Source organism: Carassius auratus, chromosome 34, assembly GCF_003368295.1.
Source record: "Carassius auratus strain Wakin chromosome 34, ASM336829v1, whole genome shotgun sequence".
Lineage (NCBI taxonomy): Eukaryota > Metazoa > Chordata > Actinopteri > Cypriniformes > Cyprinidae > Carassius > Carassius auratus.
Genome location: NC_039276.1, coordinates 23,257,900 through 23,285,461, shown reverse-complemented (window position 1 = coordinate 23,285,461; position 27,562 = coordinate 23,257,900). Strand labels below are relative to the sequence as shown.

General features: G+C 37.2%; 1 protein-coding gene across 1 annotated transcript; it reads left to right on the top strand.

The window, feature by feature from the left end:
- Positions 1-320: 320 nt before the first annotated feature.
- LOC113053570 (transmembrane protein 198-B) lies at positions 321-26,497 on the top strand. The gene is made up of 5 exons (XM_026218694.1): positions 321-618; positions 19,509-19,794; positions 21,310-21,885; positions 24,262-24,509; positions 24,650-26,497. Exons 2-5 carry the CDS (start codon positions 19,626-19,628, stop codon positions 24,800-24,802), a joined length of 1,146 nt encoding a protein of 381 aa, XP_026074479.1. The 5' UTR covers positions 321-618; positions 19,509-19,625; the 3' UTR covers positions 24,803-26,497.
- Positions 26,498-27,562: the final 1,065 nt, after the last annotated feature.

Here is a 27,562-nt window from a genome sequence, read left to right as displayed (position 1 = left end):
ACCAACAATGTTGCAGCAGACAAAAAAAAACATAAACGTGGTGACAGCTTTGTGGCATCATTTAGCATACAACAAATTGCAATTTTTAGCATGTTGCATAACGTTGTTAGAAGGTTGTCACTGGCTGTACAAGTTTTTTTTTTTTTTTTTTTGCGTTTACTTTGCCCACTTACAGTTATATTGCTTACAATAACATTTTGCACATCCAGAATGTAAAGTATATGCTTGAATAGACAATTAAATTAGTGAATGGGATGCACAATGCTTTAGCTTAATTCACTGAGGCCCCTACTGTGCACCTCCCCCCACTCTTAAGTGAATGGTACACTCCAAAGACACGGAGCATGTGAATCAAAATGAAAACACCGAGTGCCATCAGACAAACGCTACAAAGAGAGGAACCCGGAGGGATGTCAAAAATCCAGGCAAATGCTAATACCGAATCAAGACCATAGGCTTAACATCGTGACACACCGGTTATCTTATTAGATCCCAGAACCGGATTCTTCTGAATGCTCAGGAACGAGGAAACCCTTCGCCGCGGAGGATGCGAAAACAGAGTTATTATCAGCGCTCTGTGTAAGAAGAGAAAACAACTGATCTCGAGCTGTCACAGAGGCAAGTTTTGTTGTGTTTTATTGTCGAGATTTTGGCGCTGTTTTGTAACCAATTATGTTTTCAAACCTTATATCGTGAGAAAAAATAATTCAAGATGTTTTACTGAAGGTACTAAACACTGAAAGGTTGTATGTTTCATGGGTTTGTTCAGTCCTTTGTCCACGATGAGTTTGTTTACGGTGGGCTGGATTCAAATGTTAAAACGAAGTCAAAAGAGCGCTGTAGAGTATTGTCTGAATTATTTTTTCGCCTTTTATATCTGTGGGATAACCGTGTTTGGCAGCGGATTCATTGTCGCTCATTGTTCAGCCCGTTGTGTGTGTGTTCTTTTGTTTCTCGCGCTTGTATACATTGTGCCGTATATGTGGCTGTTTTTGTCCAATGGTGTGCACCACAGCTGAGCACTGTGTCATGGGAGCAGCAAAAAAGCTGCTACCACAATAGACCTTCCATAGTTATTGGTTGTGCACAAACGGTTTTCACGTACACTTATGAAGGTATCCCGTCGTGAAAACAAGCGGGATTGATCTCCTGAGTCACGTGCTCCTAACGACAGAACTCGCTTATTGTTTTGTCATCTCGTCCCTGTAATAATCCTGTAACTTGACCCACACTTGACCAAAAACATATTTCTGGACGAACTGTAACCTAAATTTGCAGTGACTAAAACTTTAAAACGAATTATAGTTTTGTTACATAATTGTCTTTTGTTTACTGGTTCTGATATCTTTGGGATACTTTAGGACTGATAAGCCGCGTTTCCACCGCAGGAACTTTACCCAGGAACTAGGGACTTGGTCCGGTACTTGGTGTGTTTCCACCGCAGGAACCAGGAACTAAATAAAAGTTCCGGGTAAAAAAATGCCCCCCAGAAAGTCCCTGCTGGCGAGGTGGTACTTTTTTAAAGTTCCGGAACTTTCGGGGGCGGGACTTTGGCGCTAAACATCCTGATTGGTTGAGTTCACGCAGCATTGGTTGAGTTCAACCATCATTTATTCGGATCAACATTTTCAAAATATTACTGTTATTGTGTCATGAAATGTAATTTTAAAAGTATTTCAGGCGAGAATGTAGTTGTTTGAAACTCAAATCTGTTGTTTATTTATAAAGACAGCGCCTATTTAAAAATGTGTTTCGCAGATCTCGTAGACGATGAGCTCCACTCGATCAGCGGGAGCTCAGTCCTCATGTATCCGCAGAGAGCAGCCTCTCCTGGGATAGACCTTCTGATATGCGCCGCTGGCTCTGATGTGTCTTTAGTGGTTAAAACATAAAATATAATTCAGCTGCGGGGTAAATCTAACAGGTTTTCTTTGGTCTGTATTCAATTTATCTATATGTAAAAATGAAAATAAAAAGGCAAGTCTATATAATATTTATTTCATTGTAATGGCTGTATAACGTTACACTTATCCCTGAACTAAGTACATTTCTGCAGCTGTTATTATGTTTAAATGAAAATGAAAGGAGGCAGTGGTATTTTATATCCTATTCCGTTTTATTGTAAATATACTGAGGGGAAAATTGCAGTAGCCAAAGCGATCTGAGTTCACGCAGCATTGGTTGAGTTCAACCACCATTTATTCGGATAATTTCCAAATATTACTGTTATTGTGTCATGAAATGTAATTTTAAAAGTATTTCAGGAGAGAATGTAGTTGTTTAAAACTCAAATCTATGGTTTATTTATAAAGACAGCGCCTATTTAAAAATGTGTTTCGCCGATCTCGTAGACGATGAGCTCCACTCGATCAGCGGGAGCTCAGTCCTCATGTATCCGCAGAGAGCAGCCTCTCCTGGGATAGACCTTCTGATATGCGCCGCTGGCTCTGATGTGTCTTTAGTGGTTAAAACATAAAATATAATTCAGCTGCGGGGTAAATCTAACAGGTTTTCTTTGGTCTGTATTCAATTTATCTATATGTTAAAATGAAAATAAAAAAGGCAAGTCTATATAATATTTCTTTCATTGTAATGGCTGCATATACACATTTCCCTGACCTAAGTACATTTCTGCAGTTGTTATTATGCTTAAATGAAAACGAAAGGAGGCAGTGGTATTTGATATCATATTTCGTTTTAATGTAAATATACAGTAGGGAAAATTGCAGTAGCCAAGACGAGCTGACTGAAGTTATCAAGTATCATATATATATATAGTATATAGTTACGCTGCTGTTTATAGATTTACCGGACTTGCGTAGTTGCAGACATCACACTCCCCAGTCGAATGCACAAAGTCTGAACTAACTACCGAGGATGCACGTCCAAAATCAGCGTACTTTTTTTTTTTTTTTTTAATCAGAGGTACTTTGTATTGAGAAACGCGCGCAGACCTACGTCACCAGTCATTTGCCTAATCTTCCCGGTACTTTACACCGCGGTGGAAACGCAGAAAGCAACAGGTCTGGGGGGAAAAAAGTTCCTGGGAAAAAAAGTTCCTGGTACAAATGTTCCGGGTAATTTCGGTGGAAACGCGGCAATAGATTGATAGCTAGATTGTCTAATAGACTGATTATTTCAATAATCGAAGGCGTGAGAAAATTGGTGTGAATTTTACAAATTAAGTAAAAATTAGTCATTTAAATTAATTTTAAAAAGTCATGTTCAAATACAAATACTGAAATACAGTTAATTGAAAATATTATGCTTACTACTTTAACATTTCAGCCCCTTGAATAGAATTTGAGTGGAAAAAAGTTTTTTTTTAAGAGTGTATATACGTCTATTTTCCTATATGCATATAGAAACATTTTGCATCTTTCTTGTTTCCCAGATAGCTAACCCAAATAGTACACGTATGTCTGCAAGATGTCTGGGAAGAATCTGCTGTGTACAAACATCTTTAAGACATTTTCTAAACGTCATTTTGACTTTTTTTTTTTTTTTGTGGGAGATTTCAGATTTGGCCAGTTTGGGACTTTGCATCCAAAATTTAAGTGAATACATTTGTCTTTGGATGAATAACAGAGCTTTTTACTAAAAAACATGAACATTTTCTAAAAGATTTTTATTGCTGATTTGCTGAACACCTCTAATAGATTACTGATATATTATAAGGCTGCCATTGTCCAACTATGGATGCAGTTAAGTCTCAAATATAATTCATGCAAAAAGCAAGATTCACACATGCGTAGACAATTTCACATGCATGAAACCTAATTCACGTACACACAAAAAAAATTCACGTGCTTGAAAAAAAATATATATTCACAAAAAGCTATTCACATGCACAAAATAAAATTATATTTTTATAAAATACATTTCACAAATGCAAAAAAAACAAAACAATTTAACTGTGCACAAAAACCTTTGAATGTTTAAAATTTACGAGTGTCTGAATGTACGAATCGTCATTTACTACGAATCCACTCGGATTTGAGTGTGTGTGTTTTTGAGACTTTTCTGGCAGAGCTCTCTTCCCACGTGGGTCTGTCAACTCTTTAGCCAATCAGATGCGAGCTTACCATTCAACCAATCATATCATAAGCCACTGAGTGCATTCAAGGAGCATGATTCTGCAGCACCTTTTGTGCAATATGGATTAATTAGAACGGAAATTAAGCCTTTACATCAGTAATCCAGCATGTCGAATGAAGAACAGGAAGCACGGGTAAGAGTTTAGTTTATTTCATAAAAGTCTGAGTTTACACATTTTATCGTTTACACGTTCAATCAAAATACAGTTGTTACAGGACAGTTACAGTAATTATAAATTAAACTGCAATCAGGATAGTAAAAAGAAGACAAAAGTAACATTTTGAGAGTTGTGAAATTATAACTCTAAATAATCTTGTTTTATAAATTGATGTCTGTTAGGTCAGTATGTACTTTCTTACAGTAATACATTTTAAAACATATGTAGCCTAGTCATTGTTAACCACTACGTTGAAGCAATGTAGTTCGATCAAGATAAACAACATCAGATATTTAGAAACGTTGTTTAATTTGTAAATATATTGTCTGTACATTGAAATGCATCTTTCTCTTCTTATAATTTAGGAATATCTAAAGCAGTATATTCTTCAGCGACTTCATGATCGTTTAGTTTAGGGATTCCCAAAGTGTGGTGTGCGAAAGGAAAAATGTAATGGCGGTCTGTTTTTTTTTTTTATGGGATTTTTCCATACAATAAATAAACATGAACAGTAAACATTTCCTTTGTAATCGCTTTTATTAAAAAAAAAAACTATAATGTATTAGTTTTCGATGGAAACGTAGAAGACCGATGCTGTCTTCAACGCATTGTTCTTCTTTTATGTACTGCAGGCTAATATGCGTGGCAACTCGTTTCATTCATTCCATAATATACTATATAATAAATATGCTTAACTGGCTGAAATCAGAGAAACTGTCAAGTCGGACATCTTATGATAAAGTTGTTAGTCAGGAGGAGAGGGGCTAAGAGAGAGTGAGGATTTGGAGGCAACAGAGACGAAGAGAATAGAGAAAGAAAATGGGCAAATAAAAAATCTTGAGGAAATCTCTCTCTCGCTGCAGGCTGAGCGACTTTTGCGCTGCACTCGAAAAGTTCTAGATATCCTCTTTCATTTTATTTTATGTTTGGGCCTATGCTCTTTGCAACTTAATTATGTTGTGGATCGTGTGTAGGTTATTTATTGTCGCACTTGAAAAGTTTCAGATTGATCCTCGTTTTTATTTATTTTAAATATTTCGGAGCTTATTCTCTTTAATGATGTGGATTGTTTGTAACTTCGTTTGTAACTTCATTGCAATTTAATTCAATGTACTGTCGTTCTAATTTCCATAACCGTTATGTTACAGTGCAGCGGTTCCCAAATCTTTTTTCCTGTGCACCCCCTTTTATGCCCCAACCGTGATGGCGCACCCTGAATCCCCACTTAAAAAAATGCAACAAAGCTATCTTTTAGCGCCATATAAAGAGTCATGAACAAAGAACATCAACAAAGTTTCAACATAATGCAACAAAGCTACTCACAAGCTTCCACTTTTAAGAGGACGAGTGACAGACACAGGCTCAGTAACAGAAAGCACTGTCATTTTCAGCCGCGTAAAAAAAACAATATGCTAGGGCTATTAAATGACCATGGAGCTAGCAGCAGCATCATCTCAACCCGCGGCCCGTCATGAATTCAAATGCATCCCACCATGCTGAACACAATGAAACATTTTTTTTTTCAGTTTTACAAATATTATTATTTTTTACATTAATTTCAACATTTACTTAAGAAATATAAGCTATAGCCTAATGTTTTTTAATGTTAAATTATTTTGTTTCATATTATTTTCAGACATGATCAGACCTACTCGCATAACATTACTCATTTAACGAACACATACAAGCGCCCACTTTGGCAGAATTCAATCAACAGCCATTAGTTCGGTAAAATTGAGCATCATAATGGACAAATTAGTTTTTAAGGGAGAAAAAAAAGAAATGTGAAAAATGCCAGCGAATAAACACGTAGAAAAAATAATAGTCGCAGTTTCAGTAGTGAAGGAGTATTTTCGGAAAGTTCAGGCAAATGGGAACGCCATATATTACATAGCAATCATCCTTAATTGAAGAAATGTGGCAAAACATCTTTGGAGAGAACATTATATTATTATATTCGAATGTGCTTTCCATATTTGGACCAACATATGCTACATTTGTGAATGCACATTTTCTGCAATGTCACGTCAAGTCATGCTCCCGTGCGTGTCTTACAGACTGCATCTTCTTAAGCCATATGTTAAACTTTCCGCGTGCATGGGGAGACCGTTATGGACCGCTAGGTAGGCGTGACGTAATCATCGTCATGGGAGAGTGCGTGCGGAGGCTCTGAGAGGACGAACGCGTACCTCCCATTTTTTTTATGACCGCGCGGGACAGGTGCGTGTGGTCAGTAAGCTTCAAAAGCTCAATTGCCCATGTGGAGGCAGTGTGAAGAAGCCCATTGCTACTCGAACCTGTGCAATCCGCTTGCACTTGGACTTGGAGCCCAGTGGAAAAAAAGGTTGAGAACCACTATAACATATATAGTTACAAATTAAACAACGTTTCTAATTATCTGATGTTGTTTATCTTGATCGAACTACATTGCTTCAATGTAGTGGTTAACAATGACTAGGCTACATGTTTTAAAATGTATTACTGTAAGAAAGTACATACTGACCTAACAGACATCAATTTATAAAATAAGCTTATTTAGAAATATAATTTCATGTGTAAACGATAAAATGTGTAAACTCAGAAATTTATGAAATAAACTAAACTCTTACCCGTGCTTCCCGTTCTTCATTCGACATGCTGGATTACTGATGTAAAGGCTTAATTTCTGTTCTAATTAATCCATATTGCGCAAAAGGTGCTGCAGAATCGTGCTCCTTGAATGCAGTCAGTGGCTTATGATATGATTGGTTGAATGGTAAGCTCGCATCTGATTGGCTAAAGAGTCGACAGCCCCACGTGGGAAGAGAGCTCTGCCAGAAAAGTCTCAAAAACACACACACTCAAATCCGAGTGGATTCGTAGTAAATGACGATTCGTACATTGAGACACTCGTAAATTTTAAACATTCAAAGGTTTTTGTGCACAGTTGTATATCTACAAATTGTTTTTTGCATTTGTGAAACATATTTTATAAATATATAATTTTATTTTGCGCATGTGAATAGCTTTTTGTGAATATATTTTTTTTTCACGCACGTGAATTTTTTTTGTGTGTACGTGAATTAGGTTTCATGCATGTGAAATTGTCTACGCATGTGTGAATCTTGTTTTTTGCGTGAATTATATTTGAGACTAAACTGCTTCTATATCCAACCACCATTATAAAACATTCATGAAAAAGCTTTTTCCACAAACAAGACCGCATGATTATGTAAGGAAAATATTGTTAAAAAATTAACAAAAAAAATTCCTCATCTGTTCAAGGATTAAAATACAACGGGCGGAGTGAAAAAAAAAATACGAAGAGAGTGAATTTGTATGAAAGCCAAGTGCCGTTTTCCACCGTGATTACTATTATGTAATAATAGATGGATGAAGGAAGCAGCAGTGCCCCTCAGAGATCCATGTCTAATTGATTCAGGCTGCAGCACACCAAACATATCTGTCTTTGATTTGAGGGAAAGTGGAAGTGGAAGCTCGCAGGAGAGATGGTAAGAAAGAACGAGATGATGTGATGCAAAGAATGAATGAATTTGAATATAGCAGAAAGAAGAATGCATGATGATAGGCCAGAGCAGGGAGATCGGAAATAGGACACATGGAGACGTGAGTGGGAGAGCAGGAGAAAGTCAGTGATGAATCCATCTCTTCTATACTGCCCAGCAGTCATAGTTTCTGCATGCAGCAACACTTGAAACTTTCTGAAGCTGGCCTTATTAAACCAATCAGTAAGACTACAGAAATCATTATCTGTATCATATATATTGCATTTATTAATAAATAAATAAATACAATTGATTTGAAGACTTATGCTGTTTAATTCCTAGGCAGATACATTTGCAGAAAAATGCTTTTCAGATATCCATTGGCATAACTTTTTTAATGCAGGAAAATAATAACTCATGTTCCACAAAAGGACGGAAATTTTCATGCAGTTTATCTGTAATCCTTTTTGTGACAAAGCATTTTCAGTCTCTTTTCTTCTATCTGTTCTTGCACTGATCTACTGTTGAATTTGCTTTCCATCCTTATCTAGCTTTTGTCTCCGATCAGTTTTTCTGTCTTCCTCAAGCACGTCTTTGTGCGTGCGAAAGAATACTGGCAGATTAGAATGGTCTCAAATGCACATCTTTCATCATCTTATTCGTTCTTGGTTTTTAAAAGACTTTAAAAGTGTCTATCTAAGCTAGTGCTCTATAATATGATACATTAGAGCAGATGTTTGGTGAGTCATGTAATGATATAAGAGCCAGGCAAAATATTCCCCAGTGAATATTGTACATCTATCAACTGATCCCCTGCCATGCCTTTGAGATTTATGGTTTAAATTAGCACACCACCCTGTGTTTTTTTGTTGTGGGTGTGAGAGCTAAGTGTCATTCTTTGTTTGGCTTCACAATGATTTTTGTATTAGCTTGATCTGGAGTCATTTTATTATTAGCTCCCTATTTATGGTGGATGGTTTATCAGTTTGAGCCAAATTTCAAGCTTCTTTATGGGTCAGCAGATGATTTAAGCAACAGATGACGGTTAAGCTAATGTTTGCTTTTAGACTTGAGTTGTAGTCATCATGATGGATTTAGCTGAGGAGGGACACTTTAATCTGAGAAAAGCCTATTTAGATCTTCATCTCACTGACTCAACCCCAGTGAAAATCACCAGAGGACTCCAAGGCATCCATTCAAAGAAGTGAAATGGGTATTTATATCTCGAAGATGTTTGGATTTAGCTTTGGTGTTGGCTAAATCGGGAGTTGTGATTTTAAAAGCTGGAATAAAATGGTGACAAAAGAGGCAAATTATTCCTCCTAAAATATGAAAATGATGTTGTGGTCATCTTTTCTTCCCTGTTGTGACATATTGTGAAACGGCTTCTTGAAGTAGAAATAAAAGTACCGTGGGATTTGATTTTGTCCATTGGGAACTGATTCTATCGTTGGATCGCTTTTGAGTATGATATTGATACATTAGTCTTTTACTTTTATAAAGTATGATATAGCAGAATATAGAGCTCATATCTGAGGAAGTCCAAATATAGAGCTCGTATCTATTTTTTAGAGGTCCAAAGTCAGCAATTTGGTAATGATATTATTATGGCCAAAAGGTAAGATAATTTCTAATAGCTTGTAATGTAAATGAGAACATTATTACAGTATAGCAGCCTACTTGCATATAAATGGCATTCGTCAACTTATATCTCCCAATAATATGTTTTAGTATGATCATAATTAAATGCTTAGTTTATTGATCTAAGGTTTGATTTATTGTGGAGGGCAAAACATTTCATTATTTCATGTATTTTCTTTATAAGGGTTAATAAATATTGATGTGCACTGATTTCTAATAAAACACTGATATTCTATTAAAAACAAGAATGGTCCATTTTAATTTCATGGTGACATGAACAAGCCTCCAGTTTTTCTGGCCAAATTTCAATTCCCCCATTGATTTATTTAAATTATTGTGCGCACCTCTGACATTGTTTTACATTTGAGCCTCAAAAGCTCATAGGTCTTAATAAGTGGGATTTCGGAGAAAATCACATGATCTTAACGCACAAATAGGTCTATTCTTTTAATGTGTTTTTTCTTGACTGCAGGGGAGAATGATGCACTTAATGTATTTCCTCCATAAATCTCCCATTACGTAGCTCTTTTCCTGCCTGTTCCTGCTTTCTTTACTCTTTATCCCTGTTTTTCAGATGTTGTTCTTCCTGTGCATGCCATATAGCACACTCTCTTCCCTCAGGCCTGTCTTTACTCCTTCCCCTTCTGCTCTAGAAGACCGTCAGAGACTATTCCTGGCCTGGCCAAGAAAAGCTAAATAGATGCTCTCTATCATCAGCGGCCTGGGAAAATCACCAAAGCATTTGATTTGGACACAAAGTCGGTGACCAAGGTCACCCGGTCCTTTTGTAAGCCCGTTTGGTTTATATGTGTGTGTGGAAAATTGTATGCTTGCAACACATGTGTATTGGGACAAGTGTAATGTGAAGCCAAGGCTCAGACGTAATTTTGTTATGTACTCATTCAGATTTACATTCTAACAACTGATTGTGGCTGGGGCTGTTGATTAATGAGTCACCCACAGCACAATCAAGAGCAATCAGAGGTAAATGGGCCTCTAATAAAACAATGAATATAATTAACAGCAGATGATGATAAAGTCTTTTATCAGAAGTGTGAAATGCCACTGCTTTTGTAGCTTTTTTTTTTTCCTTAGACTTCTTGCTGAGTATTCTTTGAAGTAGTTTTTATCACAAACCTTGGACTCTTTTCGTTTTCCTTTGTCCTGTTTGTAAAAGTGGAATGAGTTTGGAGGGGTTCACCCAGGGGCCTCCCTGCTTGACTGTGTGCCAAGAGCATTGAGTGCTCTGTTAGCCCCCATGCTGATGCAATCTCCTTTTTTTTTTTTTTTTGGAGAAAATGTTAGATTGGTGTGTTCTGCTCTGTAGCATTTGAAGCCGTGCAGGACTGATGCGTAATTAAGTTGGCCAGTTCTGATCTGAAGACATCTGTACTGTTCTAAGGTGGTGATTGTGTTGCTAAAGATTATTGCATTCATAATCACACACTCAGATCAGATAGACACACAGTGCACTCTTAAAGTAGTAGTTCCAACACAATATTTTTTTTTATTTTTTATTATTCACTCACCCTGATGTTGTTCCAGTACATTGAGAGTTCATGTTAACCATCTGGTATCAACTTCCGAAAAAAGTAAAAAACCATTACACCTTTGGTAACCTTTGAAACACAAATTAAGAAGTTTTTCTTAATTGTCCATTACACCAAAACCAAAAGATATCGTAAATGATACTGATGAACAGAATGAATTTAGACTTTTATTCATATAAAAACTATTCAATGTACATACATGGCGTATGAAAATGAAAAGTGAAAATGTGTGGTTACTGCCAGATCTCGATTACTGAAAAACGATGTTGATTCATAAATCCGAAGAATCAATTAGTCTAGCCTGTCAGATAATGAACGGAACATTGTAGAGTGCTTTGTTACATTTGAGATTAAACAAAGTCTCAGATTTCAAATTCTTTCTATTTGAATACAATATTGAAAAATTTAATGCCGTTATGTGAAAAGATTGCTGTAGTGCATCGGTTAGAAGCGGCAGCACAAATTGATCGTCTCCTCCGCTTTACAGTCACAGCATGAAATAAACATGAATGAACATCCGAAGGTATGTTAAAAGATAGAGTACAACTTACCAAAATCTGTATTCTGTGTTAAGTGATTGTATACAAATCAGCAAATTTCAATCTTCCATCTAATTGACTCCCAGGTATATTTTAGAGATTTTTTTTTTCTTGAGAAAATTTGCCATGTCCTGTACCTGATCTATATCCAAAATAATATTGAATCATATCGAATGGGAATCTAATCAAATCGCAAGTTTGTGAATACTGTTGTCACGGTACCAAAATTTCAGTATTCGGTACCGATACCAGTGAAAATGCACGGTTCTCTGTACCAATTTTGGTACCTAAGCAAAACACAAAAATATGCTGATTGCACACATTTTATCACTAAAAATAAAACCAATGCCATTCTTTATACTTATTTAGAATTTATGTTTAAAGTTTTTCTACAAGCAATATAATTATGAAAAACTGTAAACCAGTTCCACCCAAATTTAATTTGTCTTTTAATAAATTTAATTTAAACATTTTATTTTTTGGTAAATAAAGGGGATTTGCTATTAAAATTAAAACATGGAAGAAATATTGTGTGATTTATTTCTTTAAAAAAAAATAAAGTTTTATTAATTTTTTCAACAGTAGTAGCAGTGCACATATATTTTACTAAATAATAGTAATAATGCACACCTTGGCAATATAATCACCATTGGCTAGTAAAAATTTTAGTTTACTCGCCAGACTGATATACTATATTACACACACATTTTTTTTTTTTTTTTGTACCGACTTGGTACCAAAGTACATGAGCTTCTTTTCAATCTATTCATGAACTTTTTTTATGTAATTGACTTTCATTGAAGTCTAATATTATTTCATTGAAGGGACTAAAAGAGGTTTTATTAAATCTTTGTGTGGAGCAACAGGAAGGTAAGTAAATCATGACAGAACTTTCATTTTTGGGTCAACTATCCCTTTGAACATTACATTCAAGAATTTGTGGTGTCTGTGTTTTGTGTGTGTATGGAAGTCATGATGTTTGTAGAACTGACTGGCTGCTGTGTTAGTCTCCGTGGTTGTTCTCTCTCACCTCTATCTCAGAACGCACAGTGGGGCAGTGTTAGGGTTAGTCATTGTTTCAAGCCGATGGCCAGTGCATAAAACAAAAGGATGCCAGACTGAAAAAGACACACATCAGTTTGCGTATACATACACACAGCATACAAACACACAGAAGGAAAAAGCAGTCCAGGGGCAGGCTAATGGAATTTAGAGCAGAAGCTCTCAACAGGATTAACGAGGTTTAGCAGTCTAAAGAGGTTTGTCCGTTAAATCATTCAGTCCAACCACTCGCACTCCTTTTCTGTCTCTTTCAAATGCACAAGCGCACATACCCTTCTCTCTCAAACATACGTGTCCGTTCTCTTTATCTCACACTGAAAAACACATCACCACTTCCTCTCTTTTATTCGCTTGAGCGCTTACCCTCCCCTCCATTCAGCTGCTCACATTTCTCTACACAACCACTGTCTGTCCCTTTAACCTGGCAACCATCGCCAGGGAGACCTCCACGATGGTGACTACATGCAGCAGAATAAGAAATGGACAGTTTAGTAGGATACACCTTTATTAAAGCTTCAGCTGGCGTCTGCTCTCTTGCTCTCGTTCCAGACGAGTAAGTGATTGTTGAGAGAGCAGCAGCAGTACGTTTTACCTTTCAGACGCTGCCTTCCACACCTGCAAGTGCTCTGCATGGCGCTAATGAATGGGGTGTTGGGATTCAGCGTTTAGTGTATGTCCAGAAGGATTATTGAAGCTTGCTTCTGTAGCTCTTGAACCTGTTAGTTTAGCTCATAGTGGGATTGAAATGACCTCGAGGAATAGCTGTGTCCTTAATGACATACTATTCTCACAAAAAGCTTGTCTTTTGATTTATATTTATATTTTGGCTAATTTCATTGCGTTTTCAGCTACCATTAAGAGCTAGCACTCTGAGCCCTTTTTCAAACACTTTGCATGTTTAAAACCATTCTGCTGATGTTCCTCTAACCAGAGCAGAAAATATGATTAGTATTGACCTTAGAATGACTTAAAATGGGTCAAACAGTGCATAAATCACATTTTCTTGATCTTTTGAAAAAAAAGTTTGATGTCCCATGAAAACTTTCAGAACACCCAAAGAGACCATTTGTTAAATCTACAAAAACAAAGCGTAATGATGAATTAATTAACACATGAACACATCAACTGCATCTGCTTGCCGTTCAGCAACTTGGCCACATGTCATGTTGAAGTAAACAGTAGGAAGTAGAATAGATTTGGTTAATTCAAAAATACATAAAATACTATTGTTGAATTTAGTGTAGAATAATTATCCTTCTAGTAGAAAGAAAGGATTTTTATTTTAAACAGATTCTTGTAATCTTATCACAGTGTAATGTTTTGTAAAGCCGCTGTTATTCATGAGTGTGACCGAATCAGTTTGAATCTGTGAACGATGTTCATTGAATTCATTTTACATGTAAATTGGGTGTTTACATAGGAGTTGTGCAGGTTCACCCAAAAATGGAAATCATTTACTCGCCCTCATGTTTTTCGAAACTCGTATGAGTTTCATCCTCCTTCTGAATACAAAAGAATATATTTTTAATGTTGCAGAATATTTATACAAAATGAAAATATGCAAGTCTGTTTATAATGATTTATTTAGTACCTTTAAAAAAAAAATTAAATGTTATTTTGTGTTCCGCTGAATAAATAAATATATTGAAGTCTGGAAAAACAAAACTGTGAATAAATGAAAATAAAAATTTCAAAGCATTAATTTAAAGATACAGTAGCATTACTCAAATCATAAAGTCGTCTATTTTTTTCACTGACACATTAATAATACATTAAGACCCTTCTTAGATGATTCACCAAAAACAAAATTCTGTAATTGACTAACCCTCATGTCATTTTAAACCACTTAAACCAAGATATTTTGAAGAATGTAAACTTTTAGTGACCTTTTGATTTTAATTGTGTGGACAAAAACACAAGACATTTCCCAGAATATTTTATATTTACAGAAGAAACTAAGTTAGTTTTGGAACAACATAAGGCTGAATAATGATATAATATAATTTTTCATTATTGGGTGAACTATCCCTTTAGCAGTTTTAAATAAGGTATTGTTCTAAACTTAAGTAAATTAGTTTGCTCCTTTCTATATCTTTTTACATGGAATGCAGAAGCATTATGCTGTGTTTTTTTCCAGCTGGATGGGTGTTGTTTACCTGATTCTGTCATCTGTGGATTGCGTAGTGTCCCACATTATGGCAGACATAGGTGGCATGATGCATGTTCAGAACCACCAGGTACTGACTGACTGCTGTAGCAGTTAACCTAGATGCACACATGGGGCTGCTTGTAGCACAGATCAACTCCACAGTTGTTTTCATTCTTTGTGCTCTCAAGCAAGGCTGCTAGTTCTTCAGAGGCTGTTCTCAAGCCCATCACTTTGCTTGTTTTTGTTCAGCTGGACAGTTGTTTACATTGATCTGCCATTTTTCATCTAATGTGCAGGGCACATATACATTCACGTGCATAATATATACACATGCTTACATGGGTCGAGCTTCATTCTAGGGCTGCAACTAACGATTATTTTGATAATCGATTAATCTGTCGATTATTTTTACGATTAATCGATTAATCGGTTTATTTACTTATATTTTAGTTTTTTTCCATTTTTTCCCCAAGTAAATTATTAATAAAGGGTCTTTATCATTCAGCATAGATTTTTAAGAGATTTTAACCATTTTGCATTGTCATATCCTCATCAAAAATATACCTGGAGTTGTTTTATTATGTTAGTAATCCTTTGTCGAACTCTTCTGCAATCAAAACACTGACCCATACTCTAGCAAAATTCACAAGGAGATTTCAAATAATGTTTTCACCATGGCAGTCCTTAGAGCTCCTAAAGTAGTTCAACATCCCAAACAAAGCTTAAGGAATCTTTGAGAACATATTTTCACGAAGTATAAGGATAAAACAGAATAAAATTGCAGTGCATTGTATTTTATTATTTACTGGGAAAAAGCTTTATAGCTTACGCTGTGAAATTGTAAATAATCCTTCGAAAAAAAAGTGCCAATGGCATGAAACCTGAATGGAACTCACAATTTAAAGTAAAATCCATCAGAAGGTTGTCCAGAAAAAAAAAAATTGGGACACACACAAAAAACCTGCTGTGTGAAAAAGAGCAGTGAATACTTAGAAAAGAAGTGCATTTTAAATATACTCAAACATTTACCCATCTCATCCAGTCTTAATTAGGCTGCAAGTCTGAATTATGAGCTGGTAAACGACAAACTGATCACATAACATGTTTGTAAAGCTTTAAATGTTAACTGTTAAAAAGCAATGTTATCAGCTTGTACGACTAAACATTTGCAAACAACCTTGTACTGGAGAATCTGCACAAATAAAATTCTTACGGGCCGTTCACATATCGCACCTAAAAACGCGTGGAAAACGCTAGCCGCGCCGCTTTCTCCTTCTTTCCAAAGCACTCGGGCACAAGCGCCCCTGAGGCGTCTGCCTTTGCTAAGCAACCATGACGTGCCCTCTCCATGAAGACCCGGAAATTTCAGCAAAGGATAAATGGATGCGGTGTGGACGCGCCTGGAAAAACGGGCGCATCGCACCGCGTGCGTGTCGCGACCGCGTCGCTTCCATTATGAGAGTGCATACTGCGCGCCTACATAGGAAATAACGAACTTGAGCACGCAAAAGACACGATATGTGAACGGCCCATTAAACAGTTCAGTAGTGCAGAGTTTACAGGTTACTTTTCATTTTGAAGGCTCAAAGTAAAGTACTCCCACTTCCCGCTGAATGCTGCAGAGACGCTGTTCGGGAAGCACGTGACATAAAACGAGGCCAGCTATTGGCTATTCGCTACTTCACCTGCTGTACTGGCTGAGTAAAACCTCCGGTGGCTCATTACTGCCACACTTTGGTCACCGCAGATTTGAAATATGCACGAAATGAGCCGCTTATGGCAAATAAAATGTATTTAGCGACGAATCGATTACTAAATTAGTTGACAACTATTTTAATAATCGATTTTAATCGATTAAATCGATTCGTTGTTTCAGCTCTACTTCATTCTGCTGACATTTTCTCTGCGGGCCTTTCAGTGGTCTGTAAAATATTAATGTGAAGTCGCAAGCTCAATAGAGCCTTTTGTTCTACATCATGACTGACATCTACACCTGAGGCAGACAAGGACTCATGATCTGAAGTGCACTGGGATGTTCCTAAGGTAACATCAGAAGATAAAAAGAGAATAACAGGGATTTTTTTTTTTTTTTTTTTTTTGATTGGAAAGACGTAGAAGACCGTTTCTTGTCCTCTGAGACCATTGGCGTTGAATAATGATTGGAGTTGGAGTAATACCTGAAAGTGGTTTTCCCAGGCCATTCCACTGGTGAAATTTCATGTAATGCTCTCTATTTCTGTCTTTCCATTTGATGAATTTTTCACCTGAGTGCTGAGAGTTGTTGTGAAGTGTTGGTCCAGATCGATTTCTTTTTCTAGTAACAAGAGCCTGTTTGAACTGTGTGCTACAAGTTTACTTGTGCATGGATGAAGGCAAACATGACTTAATAAAATTCTCTCTCTCTCTTATCGTCTACTTCTGTTTTTTTTTTTTTTTTTCTGTTCCAGTTTAAGCTCGTAGCTTTAGAACATGGTTGCAGGGATCCAGGTGATCCAGGTGAAAGGAATAATGCACCCCAAAATTAAAATTGACTGAAAAATTGTATTTACCCTCAGGTGGTCTGAGATGTAGATGATTTCTTTTTTTTTTTTTGGAATGGATTTAGAGAAATTTAAAAAATTGCGTAATAGGGGCCCTTTTAAGACATTTTTCTCTTCTAAAAAAAGTTATTTCAGCTAAAATACAAGTTTTACTCTAGTAAAAGAGTTGCACAGTAGATAAATATGCACCGATCAAGGACTTGTAGTTTGGGACAGAAGCAGTGGTTTAAAGTCAAAATGCCTTAATGATGGATTTTTCACTTCACAAGCGATTAATTGATCAACCATGAAATCGAGTTACATAAAATGGATAACTTGTGGATTATTGTGTTTTTTGAAATCAGATGTTTGGACTCGCATGTTAATTTTTGTGTGAACTATTTTTGTAACTGGTGTTGGCCATTAGTTGGTCATTGGATGGTTGGCCAGTCAGCATGTTTAAAAAAAAAAACATCTGGTTTGTGGCGCATCAGAGCTTTCTTATTCCAGCCGATGGCCAGCATTTTTCTTGATTTATCTGGCTTTCCTCCTGTCATTACCTCTTTCCCAGGCTCTCCCAAGTGGGCCAAGTTGTTATTTGCAGTGTCTGGTGCAGAAGGGGAGGGGTTTGCTTAAGGAGGAGAGAAAACCCTCCACCACTGAAAAAAAAAAAAAAAAAAAACTGCAAGGAAGGCTAAAAATTGATTGGTTCTCAGGCTGTTGCTATGGTGGCTGGTTGCTCTCCTCATCTCGGCCAAATTATGTATTTTGTGCAACTTGTAGCATCCCTGAATTACACAGATGTTATGACAACAGACAGGAAGTGAGGTGTTATCGCAGTTATATTAAGGCTTTACTTTCTATAACATTTCTTAGCACCAAGAAAACATTAATTTGCACTGGAGAATCTCTCATAACACAAGAGGCTTCCAATAATAATAATAATTTCTGGCCTTATTGCCAGCTTGAGGATACTCCTATAGCATTCTGTCACAGTCACAGAGCTGAAGCGCTATATTGTTCTGAAACATACGTCATGATGTAAACAAATAGAAATGAATGTACTAAAAGCTCTGCCTGCTTATTCAGTTCAGATTTTTTTGCACTGTTTAAAATAATATGTGTCTGTTCGTTAATTAATTGTATCTGTTAATGTCAGATTCACAATAAATGCCAAAGGGCAAGTTTAAGTGTATTTTTTAGATATTTTAGTCCGAGTTCGACTAATGAATACCCCATAGTCCAAGTCAAAGTTAGATATATGTAGAGGCTTAATAGATGCTTTATTATTTTAGATTTTTAAGACCAAATCAAAGCATGACTATAGAGAGAGATAAGACATTTCTCTGAGAGTAGCAGAGTGGATATTTGCAAAAAAAAATAAAAATTTGCACCAGTATTACATTTTTACATAGAGTTTGATGCATTTTGGGATGTCAGGCATTATATTACCATCCCAGATGGCACCAAACCCTACTGGAATCTTATGAAAAAAGATATATTTTTGAATGAATGGATATAATATAATGCCTCATATCTGAATAGCAGAGGAAACCAGCATATAAATGAATGGAGCAGTTTCCCCCCTGAAACCGTATTGTGCAATGGACGATTTGTAGTGTGATGGAGGCTTTTGTTGTAGTACATTTTTTTTAAAGCAGGCAAAATTTCTTACAGACAAAGAGATCTAGTTTTTTGTGTTTGGATGTTTTCTCTAGAACGTAGGAGGAATTCATATTTTGCGAAACAACATTGATGTTCTGTTCTGTCCTTTGGGCTTGTGCATCAACAAGTGCTCACTTTGCTTCTCTGAAGTACACACTAACAAATATTGACTTTTCAATAAGGCAAATATGCTCAGTGTGATGCACTTAAAAGCAATTATAGCACTGCTGTCATCCAACGCAGTGCACAAATCCACTGACATAATATACAGCACCGGTGGGTTTTAGATTAGATTTATAAAATACTTTTTGTTTATTATGATTACGAAGGCAGTTTTAATAAGCCTTTTAGGGCTTTTCTGATCAAGAGTGTTGACGTCAGGGGTTATTTATCCCAGACTGACAGTTTCAGTGTTTTAAATGTCAGGTAATGCTGCTGTATATTTTGAAGACTAAATGAGGAGAAAATATTACTTGACCTAAGAGTTTAAGAGAGTCGAACAGCAGCTTGGCATTAGACTTGACACAAAGAGAATTTAAAAAAATGTGATCTGGCTGAACCATGTTTATTTTGACAGGTGGAGGCAAACTCTGACACTCATTGAGTTAATATCTGCACATCTTCTTCTTATCTCTTTGAACAGGTAAATTGTAGTGGATGGGAACCTTCTCTGCGCCCTCTACCTTCCACATGACCCCACTCTCCCTGTTTCCTCGGCTACTGTGAAGATCCGTAACACTCTCTAACACACCCAGACAGCATGGCATCCACTGCACAGATTCTAGAGTTTAAGTTTTCCCCACCCTCTCAGGATGGGAGTCCAGAGCGTCTGTTCAGCTGTGATGAGGAGATTGAACGGCGCTACGAGGTGGTTCCGTCTGTCGTCTGCTCCATGTGTTGCCTGTTTGGCATCATCTACTGCTTCTTCGGTAGGTTCTAAGGATAAACCGGTATATTTAGAAGACTGAGATCTGTCTGGTTTGGAGAAAGGTAGATTTAGCTAAGAAAATGTTACTCAGAATGAGCACACTGGCATGACCTGAATGCATGGGTTATGTTTTTGTCTCATTATCACAAACATCGTTTCAGCTGTGGTTGTGTATTGCCCAATTTAATTCACATACCAACCATCTGAATGTGTCAAACAGACGAGGGTGACAAATCTATGTCCCTCTCTATTAGATAAGCTTCATCACTTTCACTTGACTGTGAAATTTGCTTTCACTGCCCATTACTTGCTAGGAGAGAGGGAGAGAGGATCGAGGCATTTCATAGAGTGTCTTCTCTCTGTGGCATTGAGGCCCCAGTGTGACTGTTAAAATGTTAAAACATGTTACTCATATTTCTCACCCTTCTGCTGCCAATTTAGACCATTATGAACATTTCTAAATTGCATCAGGTGAAAGCAGATAACCTCTTGGTGAAAAGCACGATGCATTATGAAAGGTTCCTGTTGATTTAAACGCTACTTTTGTACAGTAGCAATAGAATGGGCATTAATGGTACAAACACCTTCACTTAAGGCAATTCTGATCATCCCACTCATATGTTACCAAACATAACATGTTTTAGCTGTTTTAGAAATCATCTTTAAAATGTGCCCAGCAACAGACAACATTCTTGTCCCTTATCTTGTTGAATATATAAAAGGTTTGGGTGATTTTTATTTTTCCATATCATTCAATATTGGTATACATCAATATCTATTTTTTAAGAAATTCATTCTACAGTTGTTCATTCTATGTTAGTTAGACTAGTCTACCTAACATGTAAAATATGTGTGTATATCATTTTTTTTTTTTTTTTTTTTTTTTAATTTAGGGTCCATTGAAATATGTTTGAATTCTTCCCAAATTCTGTGTTTTCCATTTAATTTTCTTCTGGATTCTGTATGGATTCATACAAATGTATCATCAAAAATGGTGTCTAATGAAATTAATTTAACTTGAAATGTATTATCATTCTTCTAAAATGTAATTAAATGAAAATATAAAAATAACTTTTACAATTTTTTGTCAAATAAGTTCCTGCACATCAGGACTTGTATGCTTTATAAATGAAAACAAATGAAAAAATATCTTGTTTGTACGATAGTCATTAAAATATCTATCCTAATTAATTCAAGTTAAATCAAGCTTTTAATTTGGCAATGAAGACCTGCAGAGTTTCGGTGTGTATTTTGAATGTAATTTTTCACCTGTAGCTTATATTTGGCAAGTACTTTGTGACATGCAAGTCAAAAAGTGCCTGTCCCGGTTCTTTATTTTGTGTGGTAGTCTGTAAGATTTTTCCATATTGAATTAAAAATGTTCAGAGCTTACGATTGTTGTCAGCATATATTTTATTGTGATGCCATTTGCTAATAGAATAACATTCTCTTCCAAAACTATTTTCTATTTACTAAAACTATTTATATATACCTCTCCGCCTTTCTTCCATTGTAGGATACCGCTGCTTCAAGGCTGTAATGTTCCTCACGGGTCTGATGTTTGGTTCCATCATCATCTTCATGCTCTGCTATAAGGAGAGGGTCATGGACACTCAGCTCAGTGTGGAGGCCAGCGTGGGCATCGGCCTGGGCATTGGCACGTTGTGTGGTTTGGTCACTATGCTGGTCCGCAGCGTGGGGCTTTTCATGGTTGGACTTCTCCTGGGTTTACTGGTGGCCCTGGCTTCTCTGGTGGTTCTAGAGGAGTTTTATCATCCGAGGACAGTGTGGCTTCCCCTGGGTGTGCTGCTGGGTTCAGGCACGCTGTTTGCTGTGCTCACGTTGCAGTGGCAGCGCTGTTTCACCACCCTCTCCACCGCCGTCTTCGGAGCCGCTGTGGTGACTGTGACTGTGGATTATTTTGTTGAGCTCTTTGCTTTAACAAGGTATATCTATGAGAGGGTGAAGGTGGATGCGCCTCGCCCAGTGTGTTGGTTCACTTGGGTGGTCATGGGAGTCTGGCCCGTGCTAGCGCTGCTGGGTGTTCTTATTCAGTGGAAGGTCACTGCTGAAGGATATTCACACACAGAAGGTAAGTTTGGCAAGCAGTTGTAGGCAAAGGGACAAAACTGTAGCTTAAAGGGATTGTATACCCAAAAGGAAAATTGTCATCATATACTCACCCTCAAGTTGTTCCAAACTTGTATGAGTTTCTTTTATTCTGTTACACAAAAAATAAGATATTTTAAAGAACTGTGGTAACTAAACAGTTGAAGGCTCCCTTTGACGTAAAAATGGTAGTGTGTGTGTGTGTATATATATATATATATTTATATATTTATTTATATTTTTTTATTTTTTATTTTTTTTTTCATACTATGGAAGTCAATGGCTATGGCTACCATCAACAGCAACAGTAAACATCAAGAGCAAGCATTTTTCAATTTATATTTTTCATGTTCAATAGAAGAAAGAAACTCATACAGGTTTACCGGGCGACCCAGCGACACACAATACAAAGGTATCGTTTCCATTTTAATGAGTTTAAATTAAGTTTTTGTCCTAACCCTCCGCGACAAGTGATTATATTTCAGAAACCGTTTCTATTTCTTTTGGAACAACATGCAAACTAGCCATACTGAAAGCAACATTAGATAGTTTACCTCAGATCTTGAAAACTAATTAAAACCTGTAAGTTCAAACTGTGAGCTCAATGCAAAACAAAAAGTGTGTTCCATAAAAGATGGTATCAGTCACGAAGTATGTACTTTTAATGTGCTTTAATGACTTGAAGAACTCAAACACATAGGTCCACTAGGTAGTGCATCCATCAATGTTCATGGTCAATGTGGTAAACTTTGAATAGCTTGTGTGCTCAACTGTGTGCCAGATGGAGCGGAATACAGGAAATGAAGTAAACCCGGGTCTTTAGTGTAACACAACTGGTGGCCACTCCTGATCAGGTCCTCAAGAGTTTCCAGAAATCATCCCCTATACCCTTATAAAGTGCTGTTTGAAGGTTCAGCCATTTGTTGTGGTTTCCAAATCCATAGTGGACATTTATGTAGCGAACTCCTTTTAATCTTATAATGCACCACAATAATGAGTACCAATACACAATTAACCGATAGCCGTTCTGAGGCTCACGCTGAATGAATTCCCACATCTCGCCAGATTGTGTAATACAATTTTTTTAATGCATATTATGAAATTCAGTGGGTTTCGATAATTTTCAAGCTCCAAAAAGAGTGAATAAATCTGTATGCCCTATTAAGTTTTGGACATTGATGGCCGTTTTCTATTTATGGGTGTCCTCCTGTGCAGATTCGACTAGCTCAGCTGTGCCATGCAAACAAGCTCCCAAAGAGTCTCCGAGTGACTCAATGGGAAGGCTTGACCTGAAATCCATGAATAGGGACTTTTAAATTGCTTCATCGCTGTCTTGTAGAAAGCAACTACCAACATCTTCAGCAGGGCAAGAGAGTATGCATGAAATCTCCAAGGGCATAAGTTCTACTCTCCATAGAACTGAAGTCAGGATAGACGCCATATTGAATTTAATGCAAATTAAAGCAAAGCTGTGAGGGATACACTCACGGTGTAAAAGTCCTAAATCATGTATTTTGTTATGACTCAAAACATAACTGAACGGTCGGTGTGTTTTTAAACAACAGTCCAATCCAATTGAACGCACTGTACTTGTATCCCGCATAGCCTAGTAGTTTACATTCCTGCCAGAAATTAAAATTGGTGCTACCCTGACCAAGCTCTATTACTGATAAGAACAAAAGTACTTGTCCCACAAGAACTGAATTGAGGGGTGAATTCAGAAGATATTTCCAGATATCTACAGGAGATCTTTAGCGGTTCTCTTTAAATGTGCAGATACATAGTCTACTTTTCCTTGTCAATTGCAAGGCTAAACAAAACACTAGTATTCAGAATTAAAGTGCGCACTGGGAAAACAGGCAGTGTGAACTGTGCGAGTGTTGTTTCCATGGCTACAAGCTGGGCCCTTATTTGGCGGAATGGGGGGAGGGGCTGCGATGAGGAAGGGGCAGAAGAATAGAGACGAGGGAGGGAGGAGTGTTTTCTGAGGGGGGGGGGGAGATCATTACATGAATTCCCTGACAGATGGGTCACGAAGCTGCTGAGGCACAACAGAGTGACTGAATGGGCAGAAATAATCTGTCTGTTTTTAATAATGACACCGAACAGAATGTCAATTTAGCCCTGCACAGAGCAGGATGTGTCAAAACACTCAACGGTTTGTTTATCAGCTTGGCTTTGGACCACTGTTTGAGAGACCCAGCCCAGTACACACTGCATCGTGTCTTTACAGAGTAGAATAACGCCTCTGTTTTGCAGTTGTGACCTGATGGGCTAAAGCCATGTAAGAATATTTCTTCCATTCCTGTCGGTCTTTCATAATTCCGTCCTTGTTTTATTTTTGTTTTTTGTTCTAAAGTCTTCATCAGTCACCAGCAGAGAAGAGTACAGTTAATGCGGATTCGTCAAAAGGAACAAAGAAAGGAATGCCGAAAGAAAAAGAAGAAAAAGCCACAGATACAGCCGCCACAGCAACAGAAGTACCATCACCCCCTTCAGACCAACCCTCATCCCCCAAACCCTCCTCCCAAACTCCAGCCTCCGGAGCCCACACACCGCCGCAAACCCAACACCATTCGCCGCTTCGATGGAGATGTGCTTTCTCCGGTAAGTCATCTGTCTGGCCTCAAATTCATCTGCAAGTTCACATTATCTTGAAACCAGATCTGCAAAACCTGACAAACGAATCCCTATGCTTATCTTTTCAATTAATCAGAGATTGAATACACATTTGCTTTCTCTTTTAGAGTTACATCCAGAACTTCCGTGACAGACGTACGGACAGAAGAGGCTACTCTCATGACAGGTTGATTGGCGGCTCACATATTGTAGATTTGGACTATGACTACGGCTCCCGAGTGCCCCTAACAGCCCATACAGGCCCCGCAGTGAGAGGCTGACCCTGTACTCTTCACTGAACAGGAACTGCACAGCACAAACCATTCCGAGAACTTTGCGGCCGGATCAGATCTAGAGCATGTGGTTACCTCAGCCGCCGCGATGGCTGACACGACTTTCATACCAAAATCGATTTGCTGTATTCCCATGCTGTATTTTTGTTCAAATGCCACAAAAACGTTGCAGCAAATGGATCATTTGTTTACAAAACACTGTGGAACCACAGTATGGCTCAGTTCTCCTGCATTTAACTCCATTATATATTGCTGAAGATGGTTGTGGTATGTTTGTGTGCTTCTCTTCCCATAATTAGGCTGCTGTTTCACTCCATCCGAGAAGAATGGTCTCATTACCACAGAAGAACATCCATTATGTACAGTCTGAACTCGGGGACCAAATATGGCTTTGGCATTTTTGCGTCTAAACTGTCATAAAGCATGCTCTGATTCTGTCTGGCAGACTATTTGTATATCCAGTTTACAGGTTCAAGCTTCAGTCCTCCTGTTCGTTTGTGACCTTTTAAAGATGTTTCAGATAACATTATGTTTACAGCACAGGCAGGGAGGTGTGCATCGTTTTATAACCGTTTCAAATGGCTTTATCTGCTCTGTGTCAGGGACCACACAAAATCTGTCAAACCGTGTATGGTGAACACAATCTCTGTTCAATCTGAGCCTGTTGCACAAGCATATAATAAAATGTTCTGTGCGTTTATCATTAGCCAGTGCATGTGGGCAAAGTGCTACCATTGCTTTTTGTGTTGTAGTTATACATGTTTAATCTGCTTTTAGTTGTTGTTGTTTTATTCTGTTTAAGGCTTCGTATCTGGAGACTGTTTGGGTGGCTCCCAGTTAAATCTCAGGGGCTGTGGCATCTAGAGGAGTCCTAACGATGTAACTGTGAACACTTAAGGGATTTTGTGTGACTGATTTAAGTGTCCTTGCCTACAAGAAAGAGTTTTGAAAAATGATTAAAGAAAGATGCCCAAGAAGGGTGGAAGATATTTCCAATGGTGGACTTCTCACAGAAAAAGATGTGTATTTCTGTGTGTAGAAAGCATGAAATGGAGAGATCTAGACAGAGTGTCTCTGTATTTGGAGTATTCTCGTGGTGTGTATGTGTATGAATATGTGAAAGCATTTGTCATACTGTGAGTCTGCAGCAGGGTTCAGTCTTAATTTCTGATTTGCCCTCATATTTGGATATGGGGTGATTTTACACCCAGTTTCCCGTCTGTGTTTATCAGGGCTGTTGGAGCAATGAAGAGTCAAAGTCTAATCTTTTCCTCACTCTAAAGTAGTGAAAGGGCTCAAAGGCTTAAATTCCTCTGTTTACTGCATCTCTTTCAAAGTAACAGCTTGGCTTTCCTGTAAATTTTTGTACACTGTCTGAATGTAAATATGCGTGCATTTCTTTTTTCTTGCTAGTGCTGTGGTTATTTTTATAAATGGTTTTTTTTTTTTTTTTTTTTTTTTTTCTCTCTAATCCGTGGTTACATCTGTGTGCTGAAAACTGTCTCTTTGAATTGTCCCATTGATAGTTATTTGTAATTATAATTTATTTCTAATTTATTAGATTAAGACTTCAAGTGGAGCTCTGTATGTAATTAAATTGATGTTGATCATTATTCTTTTTTTCATTATTCCTGAGCATGTATTTGTACAATACTGATAACCATAAATGTTGTGCTCCTGAAGTCAAATGGTGTGTTTGTGTCCATTTCTTTTTTAACATATTGCCGTTTACAAAAGACGTTGCATATAAATGGCAAAGAATGTGGAGGTTGATGCCTTTGAGGCACAGGTCGAAACATTAAATCATGTGAACTCTTTTCGGGTAGGAATGCAACAGTAATAAAGACAAAACATGCTCAAGTAGCTCTGTGATGCACAGGATAATTTTCCATTTCGAAAACAAATGTGCATATATCCCTGCAGGGGTAGAATTCATTTACATGGTGGAAAATAAAATCCCATTAAAATGGATTATTGTTGTCATCCTATTGTTTTAGTTGCAAATCGAAAGAAAAATCTAGAGCTGTGGTTTCCTTTTAATTATAAGTTTTCAGAAATTCACATCTTATGAGCTGCTGCATAGTTTTAATTCGTAAACAACTTCAACAAAATTTAAAGATTCCCTTGCTTTTCTGCAATGGTCACAATCATCTTGTAGAAGGTAAAAGATTCTAGTTAATGTCCACCGAGTCTCGGACAGAGGGGCTTCGCTGGTAAAGCTTCTCTTTCTCTTATGTGTAAGTGCTCAGAATATATGCTTTCTGTGGTGGTCTAGATTCTCTCGATTAGAAGATGTTATTTCAGCTAGCTTTAGCATTATATGCTCCCAATTACAGCCAGTTTTGTACTCTCTTATATTAATAGCCACAATCTGTGTGTGACATTTCTTGTCATTTCATTCATAGGGAGAAGCCCATCTTCACTTCAACACCAACAACCACACTGTTAGAAAAAAAAAAAAAGGTATTAACATGTCGCTGTGGCTTTGTACCTTAGACTACCCTTACATACTTATTTGGGACCTTTAATTAATATTAGTACTTTAAAAATACATTTTAGTACCTAAAAGGGCTTTTCACACATTTCATTATTATTATCTTAAATCAGTGCTATTGATCATCCTTACGACCAATAACTGATGTTTAGATAAGTACAGTGTTTTCTTTACTCAAGAAACTATAACAGCTAATTTGTGTGTGTGTGTGTGTGTGTGTGTGTGTGTGTATTTGAAGAGAAGAGTTAGCATTT

What these genes read in the sequence shown, in the direction of transcription:
- LOC113053570 (XM_026218694.1), top strand. Translation starts at nt 19,626, where the DNA reads ATGGCATCCACTGCACAGATTCTAGAGTTTAAGTTTTCCCCACCCTCT. An exon ending in CATCATCTACTGCTTCTTCG is followed by an intron (nt 19,795 to 21,309) that starts GTAGGTTCTAAG and finishes CTTCCATTGTAG; the next exon opens with GATACCGCTGCTTCAAGGCT. An exon ending in ATGGAGATGTGCTTTCTCCG is followed by an intron (nt 24,510 to 24,649) that starts GTAAGTCATCTG and finishes TTTCTCTTTTAG; the next exon opens with AGTTACATCCAGAACTTCCG.